This window comes from Calonectris borealis, chromosome 3, assembly GCF_964195595.1.
Source record: "Calonectris borealis chromosome 3, bCalBor7.hap1.2, whole genome shotgun sequence".
Taxonomy (NCBI): domain Eukaryota; kingdom Metazoa; phylum Chordata; class Aves; order Procellariiformes; family Procellariidae; genus Calonectris; species Calonectris borealis.
Genome location: NC_134314.1, coordinates 50,661,082 through 50,673,659, shown reverse-complemented (window position 1 = coordinate 50,673,659; position 12,578 = coordinate 50,661,082). Strand labels below are relative to the sequence as shown.

Sequence of the window (12,578 nt, the reverse complement as noted above, 5' to 3'; positions counted from 1 at the left end):
TTTTCCAAAAACTCCACCAGGAGATAAAATACTTGATGTTGAGTTGTGTTGTTTTGTTTCTATTTTTTAATTACCGTAGTAGGACAGGAACTACTTTCTGAGCAGTAGGAAACTAGATTTGGAAGGGGCAGTGGTTTGTATTGCTTTTTCCAGTTAAGATAGTATGTGATGAAAGTGTAATTTACTGGAACCCAATCACCCATAATGCAGGCCACATCAGCTGCTTTCTGGAGTTAGCTGCTAGCAGAAATTTGTCAGCAACAATTTAGAGCTTGATTGAAATTTTGTGGTTGGTTGAATATGAGGTTTTTAACTTCTGTTTTCTGGCTCAGATGCCCAGTTTGGGGAGACAGGTCAGGATGTCAGGAAAAAAAAACTTCTCCTGTCCTTTCAATATCAGATGCTTAGTGACCCTGGGGTTGCTTATACAGATACTCAAAGAAGGGGATTACCTTAACATAACCTTAAATAAGTGCATCTGTAGGTCCCATAAGCTATTTTGCTGCTTCTGCAGCATTGGCAGTTGTATTGCCTGTGTTGTGGACAGTGACTTGCAGTAGTTACTGCCAGTCGATTTACTTTTTTTGTCTCCAAAAGGAATTATAATGATGTGCAAGATCTAACAGGACCCATAGTTGAAATCATTCTGAATTCCTGTGCATATCTGCAGCAGAAGTGGGGCATATATGTTCTTTACATCTGACTAATTCCTTAAGTAGGCAGAAGACTCTAGGTTGTCTGTCAAAGCGCAATACTTTTTTTCTTTTTTTTTTTTTTAATTGTACTCTGTTTCTTGCGGCTGAAATACTTTGAATTTTTCAACATAAAATCTACTGGAAAAAATTCACCTGGCTTGAGCTAGTACCTGTTTGCCATTGAAAGTGCTTAATGTGTTTCTAAAAGGAAGAAGATAGACTATTGCAGCAATAGAAGTGTTTTTTTTTTACTTACAAAAAAAAAAATTAACACTTTTATATCCATGACACTGTTTATAAATTATCTTCACAGTTTCCTGGAGTGTCAATTTACTTTGGATTGCTAACAAACAAAAACTCCCCTGCATTTCATGATACGAATGGAATGCAAGGGGGGGGGGAGGGGGGCAAGAAATGGAAATACCAGATGTTTCTTCTGCTGCAATCTCTTGTTCTGTCCTATCTTCTGCCTGTCTCAAATAGTAATACTACATATTTACACGGTCCTTAAATTGTTGTTTTTGCCAATTTTGTTATTAAAACAGGCAACAACAGAGCGACCTTTTATACAGAAGCTATTTCGACCAATTGCTTCAGGAGGACAGTTGCATACTTTGGGAGATCTGCTAAAAGATGTGTGTCCTAGTGCTATCGCCCCTGAAGGTACTGTAGAAATAAGATAATTTTTTCTGTTGATTTATTGTTTGGGGTTTTTTTAATATGGGGATTTTGGAGGTAGAACTATGTCTCAGTACCAGAGTTTCAGATTTCACTCCTTCCTGGCCCTTTAGTGTGCCCGTTATACATCACCTGCAGTGTTTGAAGAGGATAAGATTGAGCCCCTGAAAAATTAATCTCTGGAAGTTTTATTTTAAAATTCGTGTACTCCGTTGCCATCATGCTGTTCTTAATAAAAACATTCACATGTTATTTTCTGCATTTTTAAAAAATACTCTTAAAGCAACATCAACAGAAGTTTTGTTACCTTTAATTTTATATTGCATAAACTTTTCATATGTAAAACTCCAAAACTGATAGAAATTGAAAATGTTTTCAGAATACTTTTTTCTCTGTTGAAGCGCAACCTTTGAAAATGTACCAGAAAAGAAAGAGATTGTTATAAGTATGTAATAGTTTATATATGGTTACTAAGTAGCATTGTGTGACAAGATATCAATTAGTTTATGTAGCATTATATCATTTCATACAATAGCATTTGTTGATCAGCACTTATTCAGAAAAATAAGCATTTCTGGATGTTATTTTAGCCTCAAAGATTAAAACTATTGGAACTCTGATATACTTTTTAGATGGAATAAATGTAAAAGTTACAAATTAAGATCAAAATTATTTAATGTGAAATGTTTTTCGTCTTGTTCTTGCTGTTGTCTTACCAGTGCCTGTAAATGGGTAACTTTTTTTTTTCAGTTGCAATTTGTTTTGGGAAACGTCTGATATTCTAGAGAAAATCTTGGCACAGAATTTATTGGTGTAGTATCAGTACCTTTTTGACAGCAAAGCACTAAATTTGAAATCAGTGTAAAAATCTGTAAGACGTTGTTGTACACAAAGTTGTATAATTCAAAATTGTTGTCATGGATTTCTTAAGTGTGGTGATCTTAGAAAAGATCGACTGAAATCAAAGTATTTTTTTACCCCTGTTTAATACTTGCTAACACATGGGAACAATTTCCAAAAATAACAAAATGTAAGAAAAATATGAATGTTGCTAGCCATGTGTCCATTTTTCCTAAAGCTACTATAAATTTCAGAGCATAATTTTAAGTAATGCTTTCAACTAACTGTCCAAAAGATAAAACGAGACACAAATAGATACTTGAATGTTAGCACAAGCAAGTTTAACCATCTTTAAGTACTTAAGTGTGAGGATCCTACAGACACTAGTGAAAAGGTACAAAGTGAATTTAAAAAAACAAGAGTAAGAAGGATGATGCATTTTGACTTGGAAGGCAGTCAAGAGCACAAATTAAATGAAAGAAACTCAAAAAGCATTTATGCAAAAGTTATTCCAGGATATAACTGATGATAATTTTTATGTGGATTTGCTAAAGCTGCAGATGGGGAATGTGCTAGTTACTGCCTTTATTAAAAGTGTGAATGTAATGTAATTTTATCTGAGTACTAGTGACTTGATACTTCCCGTTAGTAGGCCTTCTTTTCAGATGTCAACAAATGCGCCAACCTTTAATAGCAGAATAGAGATGTGGTGTGCTAATTACTTGCTTCATTTTTGTTACAGGCTAAAAAAAAAAAAAACCTATACTGTTTACTCAATGGGGGCAAAAAATGGTGATTACTTGGAAGTAAAGAAAATAAAATAGGTACTATCCTTAACCTTAGGAGGAGCGATTTGAAATTTGGCGAAAGGGTTTACTTGTATTGGAATACACTTGTCTGTTCCTGTATAAATCTGCGTAAATTTGGCCTAGTTTTGATCCTTAAGATTCTATTGAGCAAGTTGCAAACTTAGAGTTTAATAAATTTGATCCCTCACATGGGTGTGAGCTATCTAGGATTCAGCAGAATTTCTCCTGTAATGCAGCTTTGTATTGTTGTGTTGTTCAATTGTTCCTCTTATATTCTGAGTGTTCTCCTCCTCTTCTGGTAGGTAACAGAAGGAAAGCTGTCTGAGCTAAATGCAGAAAATAATGTGAACTCTTGAGGAGATACGGGTGTAGACTGATGCACAGAGCCAGTGGAGGGGGAGGCGGACTGACTGAACAAGTAATTTGGAAGAAAATGACAGATCTGGGAGTCATTAAATGTGATGGGGAGAGCGACTATAAGCAATGTGGCAGGATGAAAGAGATTGGGGCAAAAGCCAAAAACTGACATAATAACTGTGAACACCTGGACAGAGTAAGTGGGATAGGAGATGATAAAAGGATGAGGGAGAAAAAGAAGCATATTGTATGTGGATCATACACTGAGATTGTGCAAGGCATCTGTGAAAGAATGGGAGTGGAACTGCTGCTGGTGAAGTGATTTGGATGGTCTGGAGACCCATTTGGAGAAACAAATTGAGTCAAAAATTGAAAAGAAGGGCAGTTTGCGCTGGTGGAATGAGAAGATGCAGGTGGATAGGTGGTTAGGTGGAGTTGGAGATAGTCAGATAAGGGGCTGGGGAGAACTTGTTCAGGGTTTGCTGTACAAGTAGGCTGCACCCCAGACAGGAATACAAAGTAGGAAATTAAGCATGGCAACATGGAAAGAAAAACAGACCTAGGAGATAGATCAGGAAGAAGCAGAACTAGGACAAAATGGAGGGATGATAGAGAAAGGATCAGACTTATGGAAAATGACCTGGAAAGATGGATGCCCATGACAGCAGTGATTCTTACTGCTGAGCAACATGCACAGGTAAGGTCAGTGCACTTAGGAGGTGTGAAGGGCAGCACTGGTTTAGGCTTGACTGCTTCAGTTCATCATACTCTGTTCACTGATGATTCAACTTAGCTAATAAGTGAACTTTGATTATTCTCTTGCTTGGCTTAATCCACTCATCTTATTCACTATTCAAATGTAATGTGCACCATATTAAGTGTTCATGCTCTAATACAGCTTTGAGCTATTAAAAAAAACCCCACTAACTCACCAGACTGCATAGTGCCACTTTTGAGTTTTGCCTATAAAAATGTTAGCAGCCATAATGAGGACATACTTCTCCCTTTTCCAGCAAGTGGACTATATTCCTGAGACTACAGAACCTCAGCACGTCTGTGCTGCTGAAGTCTTCATGAAACACACTCAGTCAACTCATTTTCACTCTGATGCTAGTTCACCAAGAGTTTAACAAGCTTCCTCTGTCAATGGATGCTCCATCAGTTCAAAATGCAGAGGAGATTGTAGATCTGTTTCTATCCATTTTATGGGCATATGAGAATTTAATTTGCAATCATTTTTTGGAAGCCTGGGAAACGATGCATAAATGTTTTTCTTCTGAAGTAGTTGTATCCATTTGAAGTTGAATACTTGAAATTTAGGAGGTGTCAGAGTTGTAGACTGCCTGTACAATCTTAATTTCCATACACGTGCACACTGATCATTATACAGCTTATAATCACTCTCCACCTCTCATCTCCCTTTGTTTTCTGTGAGACTTTTGTCTTCCTGCACAGTCTGGGCATGCTTTAGTGTCAGGGCTGTGTAGTGAAAAATCATTGTCCTGATTGTTGAAATGATGGATGGGGAATGAATGTACTTCAGGAAGTATTATAATTTAGGCAGCTGGATACTGCCTTTGGGAATTGAATTCAGTTCTTTCTCCCTTAGGGAGTTTATTCATATGTGATGCTAGGCCAGCTGAATGTTACAAAACCACCCATTTTATAGAGAGAAGCACAAGAAAAATCCAGTGATCAGTGCGAGTGTTCTGCTGAACAGCTTCCTTGCTTGTACTTGGAATCAGTGAGAGCTCTGGGGTTTTGAGTGTGCAAACACTAGGCACTCTTTGAAGTCAAGTTCTAGGCCTCTCATTACTCTTCTTCTCTCCCACCCTCCAAAAAATGGGTACTTCTGACCATAATGTCTTTTTGACTTCAGTATGTGATCTATAAAATGATGATAATACAGTCTCTTTCCACAGGAAAATCTTGATGAAACAGTTTCTAAAGGAAAAATAGCTTGTGGTCAAAACTGTTTGAATTTCATGATATTAAAAATTATCCTCTTTGGACTTTTTTTGGTGTCTTCTAATTTTTGTTCTTGTAAACTTATATGTTTCGTCTTAATCTACAATTTATATTTATTCTGGTCAAGGCATTAAAATAATGTTGGAAAATTACGGCAAACTCTTTTCCATCTCTGGATTTTCATACTTTATTCAGTGTTATCGAAGTTTAGATCTACTTAATTTTTCTGAACAAAGGAAAAAAGTAATATCTTATCAAATATATGCTTAAGGACGTAATAGATATTGGTGAAGCAAGTTGTTTTCAACCTTTTTCTCTCTTGTTTTCAAAAAGTAATTTAGATATTTTTCCAAGACACTTTTTTAAGCCTCCTCTTTAGTGAATTAATGCATTGGTGACATTAGCTGTATCTTTTTGTCAGTGCAACACAATCAATATGAGCTTCTCTTTCTTTCTGTTTTTCTCCATCTGAACTTTTTTTCTTCCTTTTTCCTCTATGGTTTTCTCCTTCCCAATGACTTTTCATTCAACTGGAAGCTTCATGGTAATTGTGGTGATTGCTTGTCTATGCTGACATCCGTAACTGAGCTTTGTGCCGTGGGAACACAGAGAATATATGATTTTCAGACTCAGCATTTGCAGTCATATATGTGAGCTGTTCCTGCTGCCAGATACTGAGGGACCACCACAAGAAGAGGGAGGGAAGGGTTTCAAGAACCACCCACAGTGTCTATATGCCTTTGCTTTAGGAAACATGGATATAATTAAGTCTCTCTTTTAACTGTGCTGAGAAAAAATATTTCAATGAAAAAATGTATTTATATATATGTGGATTGAATATATATGTTGATTACCAACTGTTGAAAACACGATGTAAAGAACATTGTCAGAAGTAGAACAGGTTGAATAGTGACATTAAAACACCGATATTGAAAATCATCTTTGTAAAATATTGTGCCAATATTACTTTGGACTGTTACAGACTGTCGGTAACTGTTTAGATACTGCGTTTTATTTAAATTAGCTTATGAAACTATTCATTCAAGGCTTTTATTGTTTGTTGAAATGCTCTAAAAAATAAAAATTTGAGCAGTTATTATCCCAACCCATACTTCCCTGTCTCTCCTCAAACTGGTCCTTTATTCAATTCTGTATATATTATCCTACTTACTGAATGCTGTACAGCGCTCACCTTTCTGGATTGCTACATAGTTTCATCTTCTTAAACTGTTCATCAGAGGAAAACTTATGGATAAAAGTTAAAGGCTTTTTGTCACGGGCATTGTTAGACCAAAGGAAAGAGTGACTTCTACTTAGAGCCTATCCTTTAACTCTTCCGACTGCAAGGAGCGTTACCTTGATCTTTTTTTGTCCTTAATCACCGCAGTGGAGTTGTTGCAGAGAGTGTAGCAGTTTGGAACCCATTTGTCAAAACGCATATCAAGCAATTTATAAATTACTAGTAATGATCAGAAAGTGTGAAGAAAAGCACTACTTCAAATTAGAACAAGCACTAAGAAGCCAGTGTAGTTCTTAAAACTTCTGGCAATTACATTTAATTATCCTGACTGTAAAGGATACCTTGTTCCTCTAGAACAACAAGGAGAATAGCTACCTTTATAAGTAGCAAACATCTTTAAGAATAATACAAGGTTGAGAGAACCTCCAGAGAAGATGCTCTTTTTTCACCTTACAGTACTCCTACTGCAGTACTGTACAGTACTTTCTTCTGGAAGACTAAGTTAGAACTGATCTAATATAACCCTTTCTAATTATCTGTCTAAATGAGTATTTAGACAGCAAATGTGTTAAATGAGATATTTTCTCATTAGCCAAGTAGTTTTTCTTTTTCGTTGGTGCCTATTTAGCTGCTTCACAGGCAGCGGTTGTGGTTATGTGGCAACAGAAATAGTAAGACCAAGTCATCACAGAAAGTGCATCAACTTGCATTTAATATTGATGTATTTAATTTGTTTCAATTTTTTTTCTTTGTTCTGATCCTCCTGTGTTGAGTGAAGCAGTGAAGTCCTACTTGTCATGTTTAATAAATATTAAAATTAATATTCTCAAACACAAACTAATCCAGTAATCACTTCCTCTGTATTGCAGCCTACTGTAATCTCTCTTTAAGGCATATTATTATTTGTTTTTTAGTTATTGCAATAATAAATTGAAACTTATCAGTTACCCAGCAGTTCATAAATGAAAGAAAGACACCTCAGTCTGAAATTTTATTATGGGTAAACTTATGCTGTGTATTAGTACATTTTTTATTTGCTATATTTCCATAATTATTATTTCCTTAAATTTGTCTAAAGGCTGCATACAATTGAAATCGAACTTGGGAGTTCTGTGGTTGTATAGATAATACTTAGCTTGCTATTCATGACTATTCCTAACCTCCTAGAGTTATTGGGAATCCCTACTTAAAGAAGTGCAATTTCATTTCAGTTTTCAGTCTTTTAAAGTAAAACTTTGCAAGTTCTGCCATTTAAGCATTTAAACTGTGTTTAGTTCTCAGTTGTGATCATAACCTGGGGGGAGTGGGGGAGGCGGGGGTGTGCTTGGTTTTGTTTTTACATCTGTTTCTCCCTAGCTCTTCATACTTAAAACCAAGGCAAGCTGGTTTTGGGCATTCAGGTTTTGGGCAATGTTTAATTATTTCTGATCTTGATCCCAGCATCATGGAAGAGCAGCACTTGTTTTTCAGTTCTTTTTTCAACTTGTATTGACCAATCTTATTTTCTTTCATGTCAGTGGCTCTACTGCTGTTTCCTTTCTTTTTCCTGCATCATGTTCCTTTAGTACCTCTATTCTAGTCATGCATAACTCGTGCTGTTCTTTGTTACTCTTTTAATATCTGCTTTTGCATCCTTTAAAATTGGCTCTTCTACTTGTTTGACTAAGCTCACCATAACTTGTATAACTATTTTTGTAGTTTTTCAAACCTTAACTGATTTCCTAATAGAAATAGAACAAGATCTTCAGGGAAGTAGTTAGCCATTGTCACTTCTGCTTTAGTTCTTTCTTCCTGCTTTCCATCCTTTTGTCCTGTGGTGTTCCATTGTTTATACTTCGGTTTCCTTGAGTTCTCCAACAATTTTTTTGTACCATTGGATATGAAAATCTGAAATATTTAGATACCTAGAGACCGTGTTTCTCTATCAACATTCTTCTATTTCCCAGTTTAGATCTCTCGGTTTTCAGAGGTTGTCTGAGGACACAGATGTCCTCCAAGAAGACTAACATCCTGGTTACTCAGGGAAGTCCAGAATAAAATTGTCCAGTGTCACCCTTGTCGTTCACCATTTTACACTCCTGAAATTGTACAAAGATCCTTTCCAGCCAACAGCCCAAAGTCCTCGTTTTACTTAACATAGCCTGTGCATAATGTAGTTTTGAATCTAAGCTCATGACAGATGTCGTCTTTATTTTAATATGAAACACCCATTCATGAGGACTCCAGGGTTAGAATCTGATTATTCATGCTACAGCTTGTAAACTCGTCGTCTGATCTTTTTTCCTATGCTTGCGGATGCACAGACAAAAGTGGATCCTTCAGTTGGACAGTTCGTATGTGATGAAGTGGAATTGTCAGTAGTAATTCCAGTTCCAGAAAATTAGGCGGTCTTTTAAATAACTTGAGAATTATTACTATTTGTGAGAAGATCTAGTGTATTCTGGAGGAACAGGCTAAGATGAAGCTTGATATTGTCTGTGGTCTCTTAGACTGCATAGTTATAGTTTGTATGCAGGTAAGGAAGAGTAGATGTTAAGAACATGTTGTTGCCTGCAAATATAGCATAAGGTCACATAGCTGATATGGTAGAACACATTACTTATGGGTATTCTTCCCCAAACTGCTGAATAACAAAGTTAATTATCTGTCCCTGAAGGAGATAGCACCATGGCTATTTTTCCCTACTGTCTAATAACCTCTGTCTTACTGAGATTATGTAGATTAGGCTACCTGCTTACAGCAACAATGTTCTTTATGACAGATAAATAAAATTGTTATCTGTTGCTGCTAGAGAGGTCATGCTGCATTTCCCTACGGTTTTGTGCACCTGATGATAGGTGTTCCTGTTGCCAATTAAGGGGCCTTTGTTTCCAGAAGTAGTGATATCAGTTCTGAACTTCAGAATTTATAAAATTAAAAAAAACCCATGTGAATAATTCACAGCAATTAAAAAAAAAAAAAGAATGTGTTTTGTAGACATTTATGAGGTTCCTGTAAAAGAACATCCTAATGTTGTAAACAGTTCATTTAGAAATGGTGACTCATCTTATTAGGAGAAGGGGATGAACACAGTATGATCTTACATAACTACAGAGCAACAACTGCAAGAGGAAAGAGTGTTGAGTTCAACAGAATGCTTTGAAGAGGCAAAGGGTTAAAATGATAGAAAACAGAGTTGTTCTGGGGGAGGGAAAGACTTCTTTCCTCTTCCACACCAGAAATTTAAGACATTGTGCATAATGCAAAGATAAAAATTGTCTAATGCAGAAGGAAACAGTCGTCTTCTACTGCTATCATGTCTAAACAATTCTGGATACAATTTTAATTTGCCAGTGTTGTTGAAGTCTTCATAAAACTTGTTTTGATTTTTGTCTCATGCTTCCTTGAAGACTCAAATGGTAAACATTTGGGCATAATGACGCAAACAGTAGGCTATCAATCAATCCCAGTTTTCACAGCATTGTTGTTCATTCAGAAAAGCTGTGTGAACTGACCTCTTTCTACAGCAGTGTCATTAGTTCTTTCAGAAATAAAACAAGGATCAAAAAGACTTCCAGGATTTTTCTCTTAAGACTTGCTGTACTGAATGATTTTGTAAAATTAGGGATCAACTGTTTTCAATTAACTCTCAGCTTTTTTTAATGTATATTGTATGAGAGACTACATATTAATTGTTTTTGTTCTCCCTCCGTTTTCTAAGCTTTGACTTCCAGTAAATTAGTCAAACAGAAAATTGAATTTAGATTAGATTTGCCATGTAGGCTCCTAATTTTGATGCAAGTGACAAATAGTGCAATAGGAGGTAAATGTATGCAGTGTGAATATCTTTGGATTGACATGAAATATAACTGGGCTTGCTCTGTCTGAAGTCAGAATTAGCTGGACTTGGGCTCACCATGGAGCTGCACAGCAAGGAGAGGAGCAGCACAGCACCATTGCAGTCCTTGCTGCTCTGGTGGTGAGCAAACTTAGGAAGCTTTTGCTCCCCATGTCTAGCTATTACGTCTGACTGCTTGTCCTCTCTGCAGGCTGGTCTCTGCTTTTCAGTGCTGTGGAGGTACATTGTTGAAATACTTTTCCAGGCCACCTAAATTTAGAAATATAACTAGCCCTGGTCAGTGTTAGGCAGTTTATTAGCCACACTTTCATCCCACATAGATATGACAGTATTGCGAAGGGTTAGAGGTCTTGTAGTGTGCAGGCATACTAAAAGATGATTAAACGCTCACCAGTGATACGAATTCTAGTCCACTGTCTCCTCTTCTGTGAGAGTCATCTTGCAGGTCAGAACTGAACTTCAGACCGCTACTTAAGCTATTCCACCCTCCTTGTGTCCTTGACTCAATGGTATTCTCCATGTTAGAGGAGGTCATTGTGTACATCTCCTTTCTGGTGTGAGTCATTATTTGTGCCTGTTATCTTTTCCTAACCAGGCCATCTGCTTGGATTATCCTTCTGCATCTGCCTTTCATCTGTCTGACTTCTGACTTTTTGATTTTTTTTTTTTTTACACCCACACATGCTACCTGCCCTAGTTGCTTTTTTTTTTTTAAAAAGTCGAAGTGGAAAGATTATTTTTTTTCTGTGGTAAAATTGCATGCCTTTTGATTTAGTAGTTCTTTTTGATCAAAAGGGGTGGAAGTCCAGAGGTTGGCTTGAGATTATAGAATTAATAGTCATGACTATGGAATTAATTAATATAGAATTAATTTGTCATGACTACATAGAAAGGCACAAATAATCTGAGAGTTAATAGTGTGGCAGCTGCGCTGTTTATATGGCTTCTTGTTAGCAATCTTCATTTCTAAACAAGCTTTTTGCATAATCAGAGAGGGCTTCTGTGTATGCAGAATGTTCTGGCTTGCTTGCTCTCAAAAGAAAAGAAAAAACGTGGGGATTTGGGGCTGGTTGTGATCTTTCTGCATAGAATTTCTCAGGAAACAGCAAGCATAACTTGGTTTGAAGTATTGCTTCAACTTTACCTCAATCGAATATCCAAGCATTATCTATTTGGTAGCTTGTGAGCCCTATGCCCCTTTCCTAGTGGCAAATGGGATGAAATTTAGCAAGTCCAAATGCCAAAACTCTGTACCTAGGATGGAGTAACACCAGGCACAAGTGTAGGCTAGGAGAGGAGTGGCTGGAGAGCAGCCCTGCAGAAAGGGATCTGGGGGCGCTGGCTGACAGCAGGCTCAATAGGAGCCAGCAGCGTGCCCTGGCAGCCAGGAGGACAAACCGCATCCTGTGGCGCATCAAACCCAGCATAACGAGCCAGTTAAACGAGGCGATTATCCCACTGTATTCAGTGTCGGTGCGGCCTCTCCTTGAGTACTGTGTGCAGTTCTGGGCCCTACAATTTAAGAAGGATGTGAAGGTCCTTGAATGTGTCCAGAGGAGGGCACAAAGCTGGTGAAAGAGCTAGAAGTAATGTCCTAGAGGAGCGGCTAAGGACTTCGGGCTTGTCTAGTTTGGAGAAAAGGAGGCTGAGGGGTGACCTCATTGCTCTCTACAGCTTCCTGAGGAGGGGAAGTGGAGAGGGAGGTGCTGAGCTCTTCTCCCTGGTACTTAGTGATAGGACACATGGGAATGGTTCAAAGCTGCGACAAGGGAGGTTTAAACTGGACATTAGGAAGCATTTCTTCACCAAGAAGGTGGTCAAACACTGGAACAGGCTTCCTGGAGAGGTGATCGATGCCCCAAGCCTGTCAGTGTTTAAGAGGCATTTGGACAATGCCCTTAACACGTTTTAACTTTTGGTCAGCCCTGAATTGGTCAGGCAGTTGGACTAGATGATCATTGCAGGTCCCTTCCAGCTGAAATATTCTAGTCTAGTCTTTCCTCTTCCATCCAGCAACTTCCCTAATATCACAAGAGTAATGTGCTTTTTCTTTGTGACTTAGAAGTGGTTTCTGGGCAGGCACATGCATGCACATTCAAAAGGGTAAAATGTAGGAAGAGGTACAGCAAATAGGGGAATAATCCTGTTTCTCG

The 12,578-nt window shown here is 37.5% G+C and overlaps 1 protein-coding gene across 13 annotated transcripts in view; it reads left to right on the top strand.

The window, feature by feature from the left end:
* ATG5 (autophagy related 5) overlaps window positions 1-12,578 on the top strand; it is an 80,995-nt gene that overhangs the window by 50,107 nt on the left and 18,310 nt on the right. For 11 of the 13 annotated variants that reach the window (XR_012672965.1, XM_075145588.1, XM_075145585.1 and 8 more), the window contains one exon: window positions 1,241-1,358. Coding sequence is in view for 12 of the 13 variants with exons in the window: in XM_075145588.1 (XP_075001689.1) it covers window positions 1,241-1,358 (118 nt within the window). In the remaining variant the exon portion in view is untranslated. Of the gene's footprint in view, window positions 1-1,240; window positions 1,359-1,752; window positions 10,209-12,578 lie in introns of those variants that run through there. The other 2 variants (XM_075145595.1, XM_075145596.1) reach the window with 2 other exon arrangements.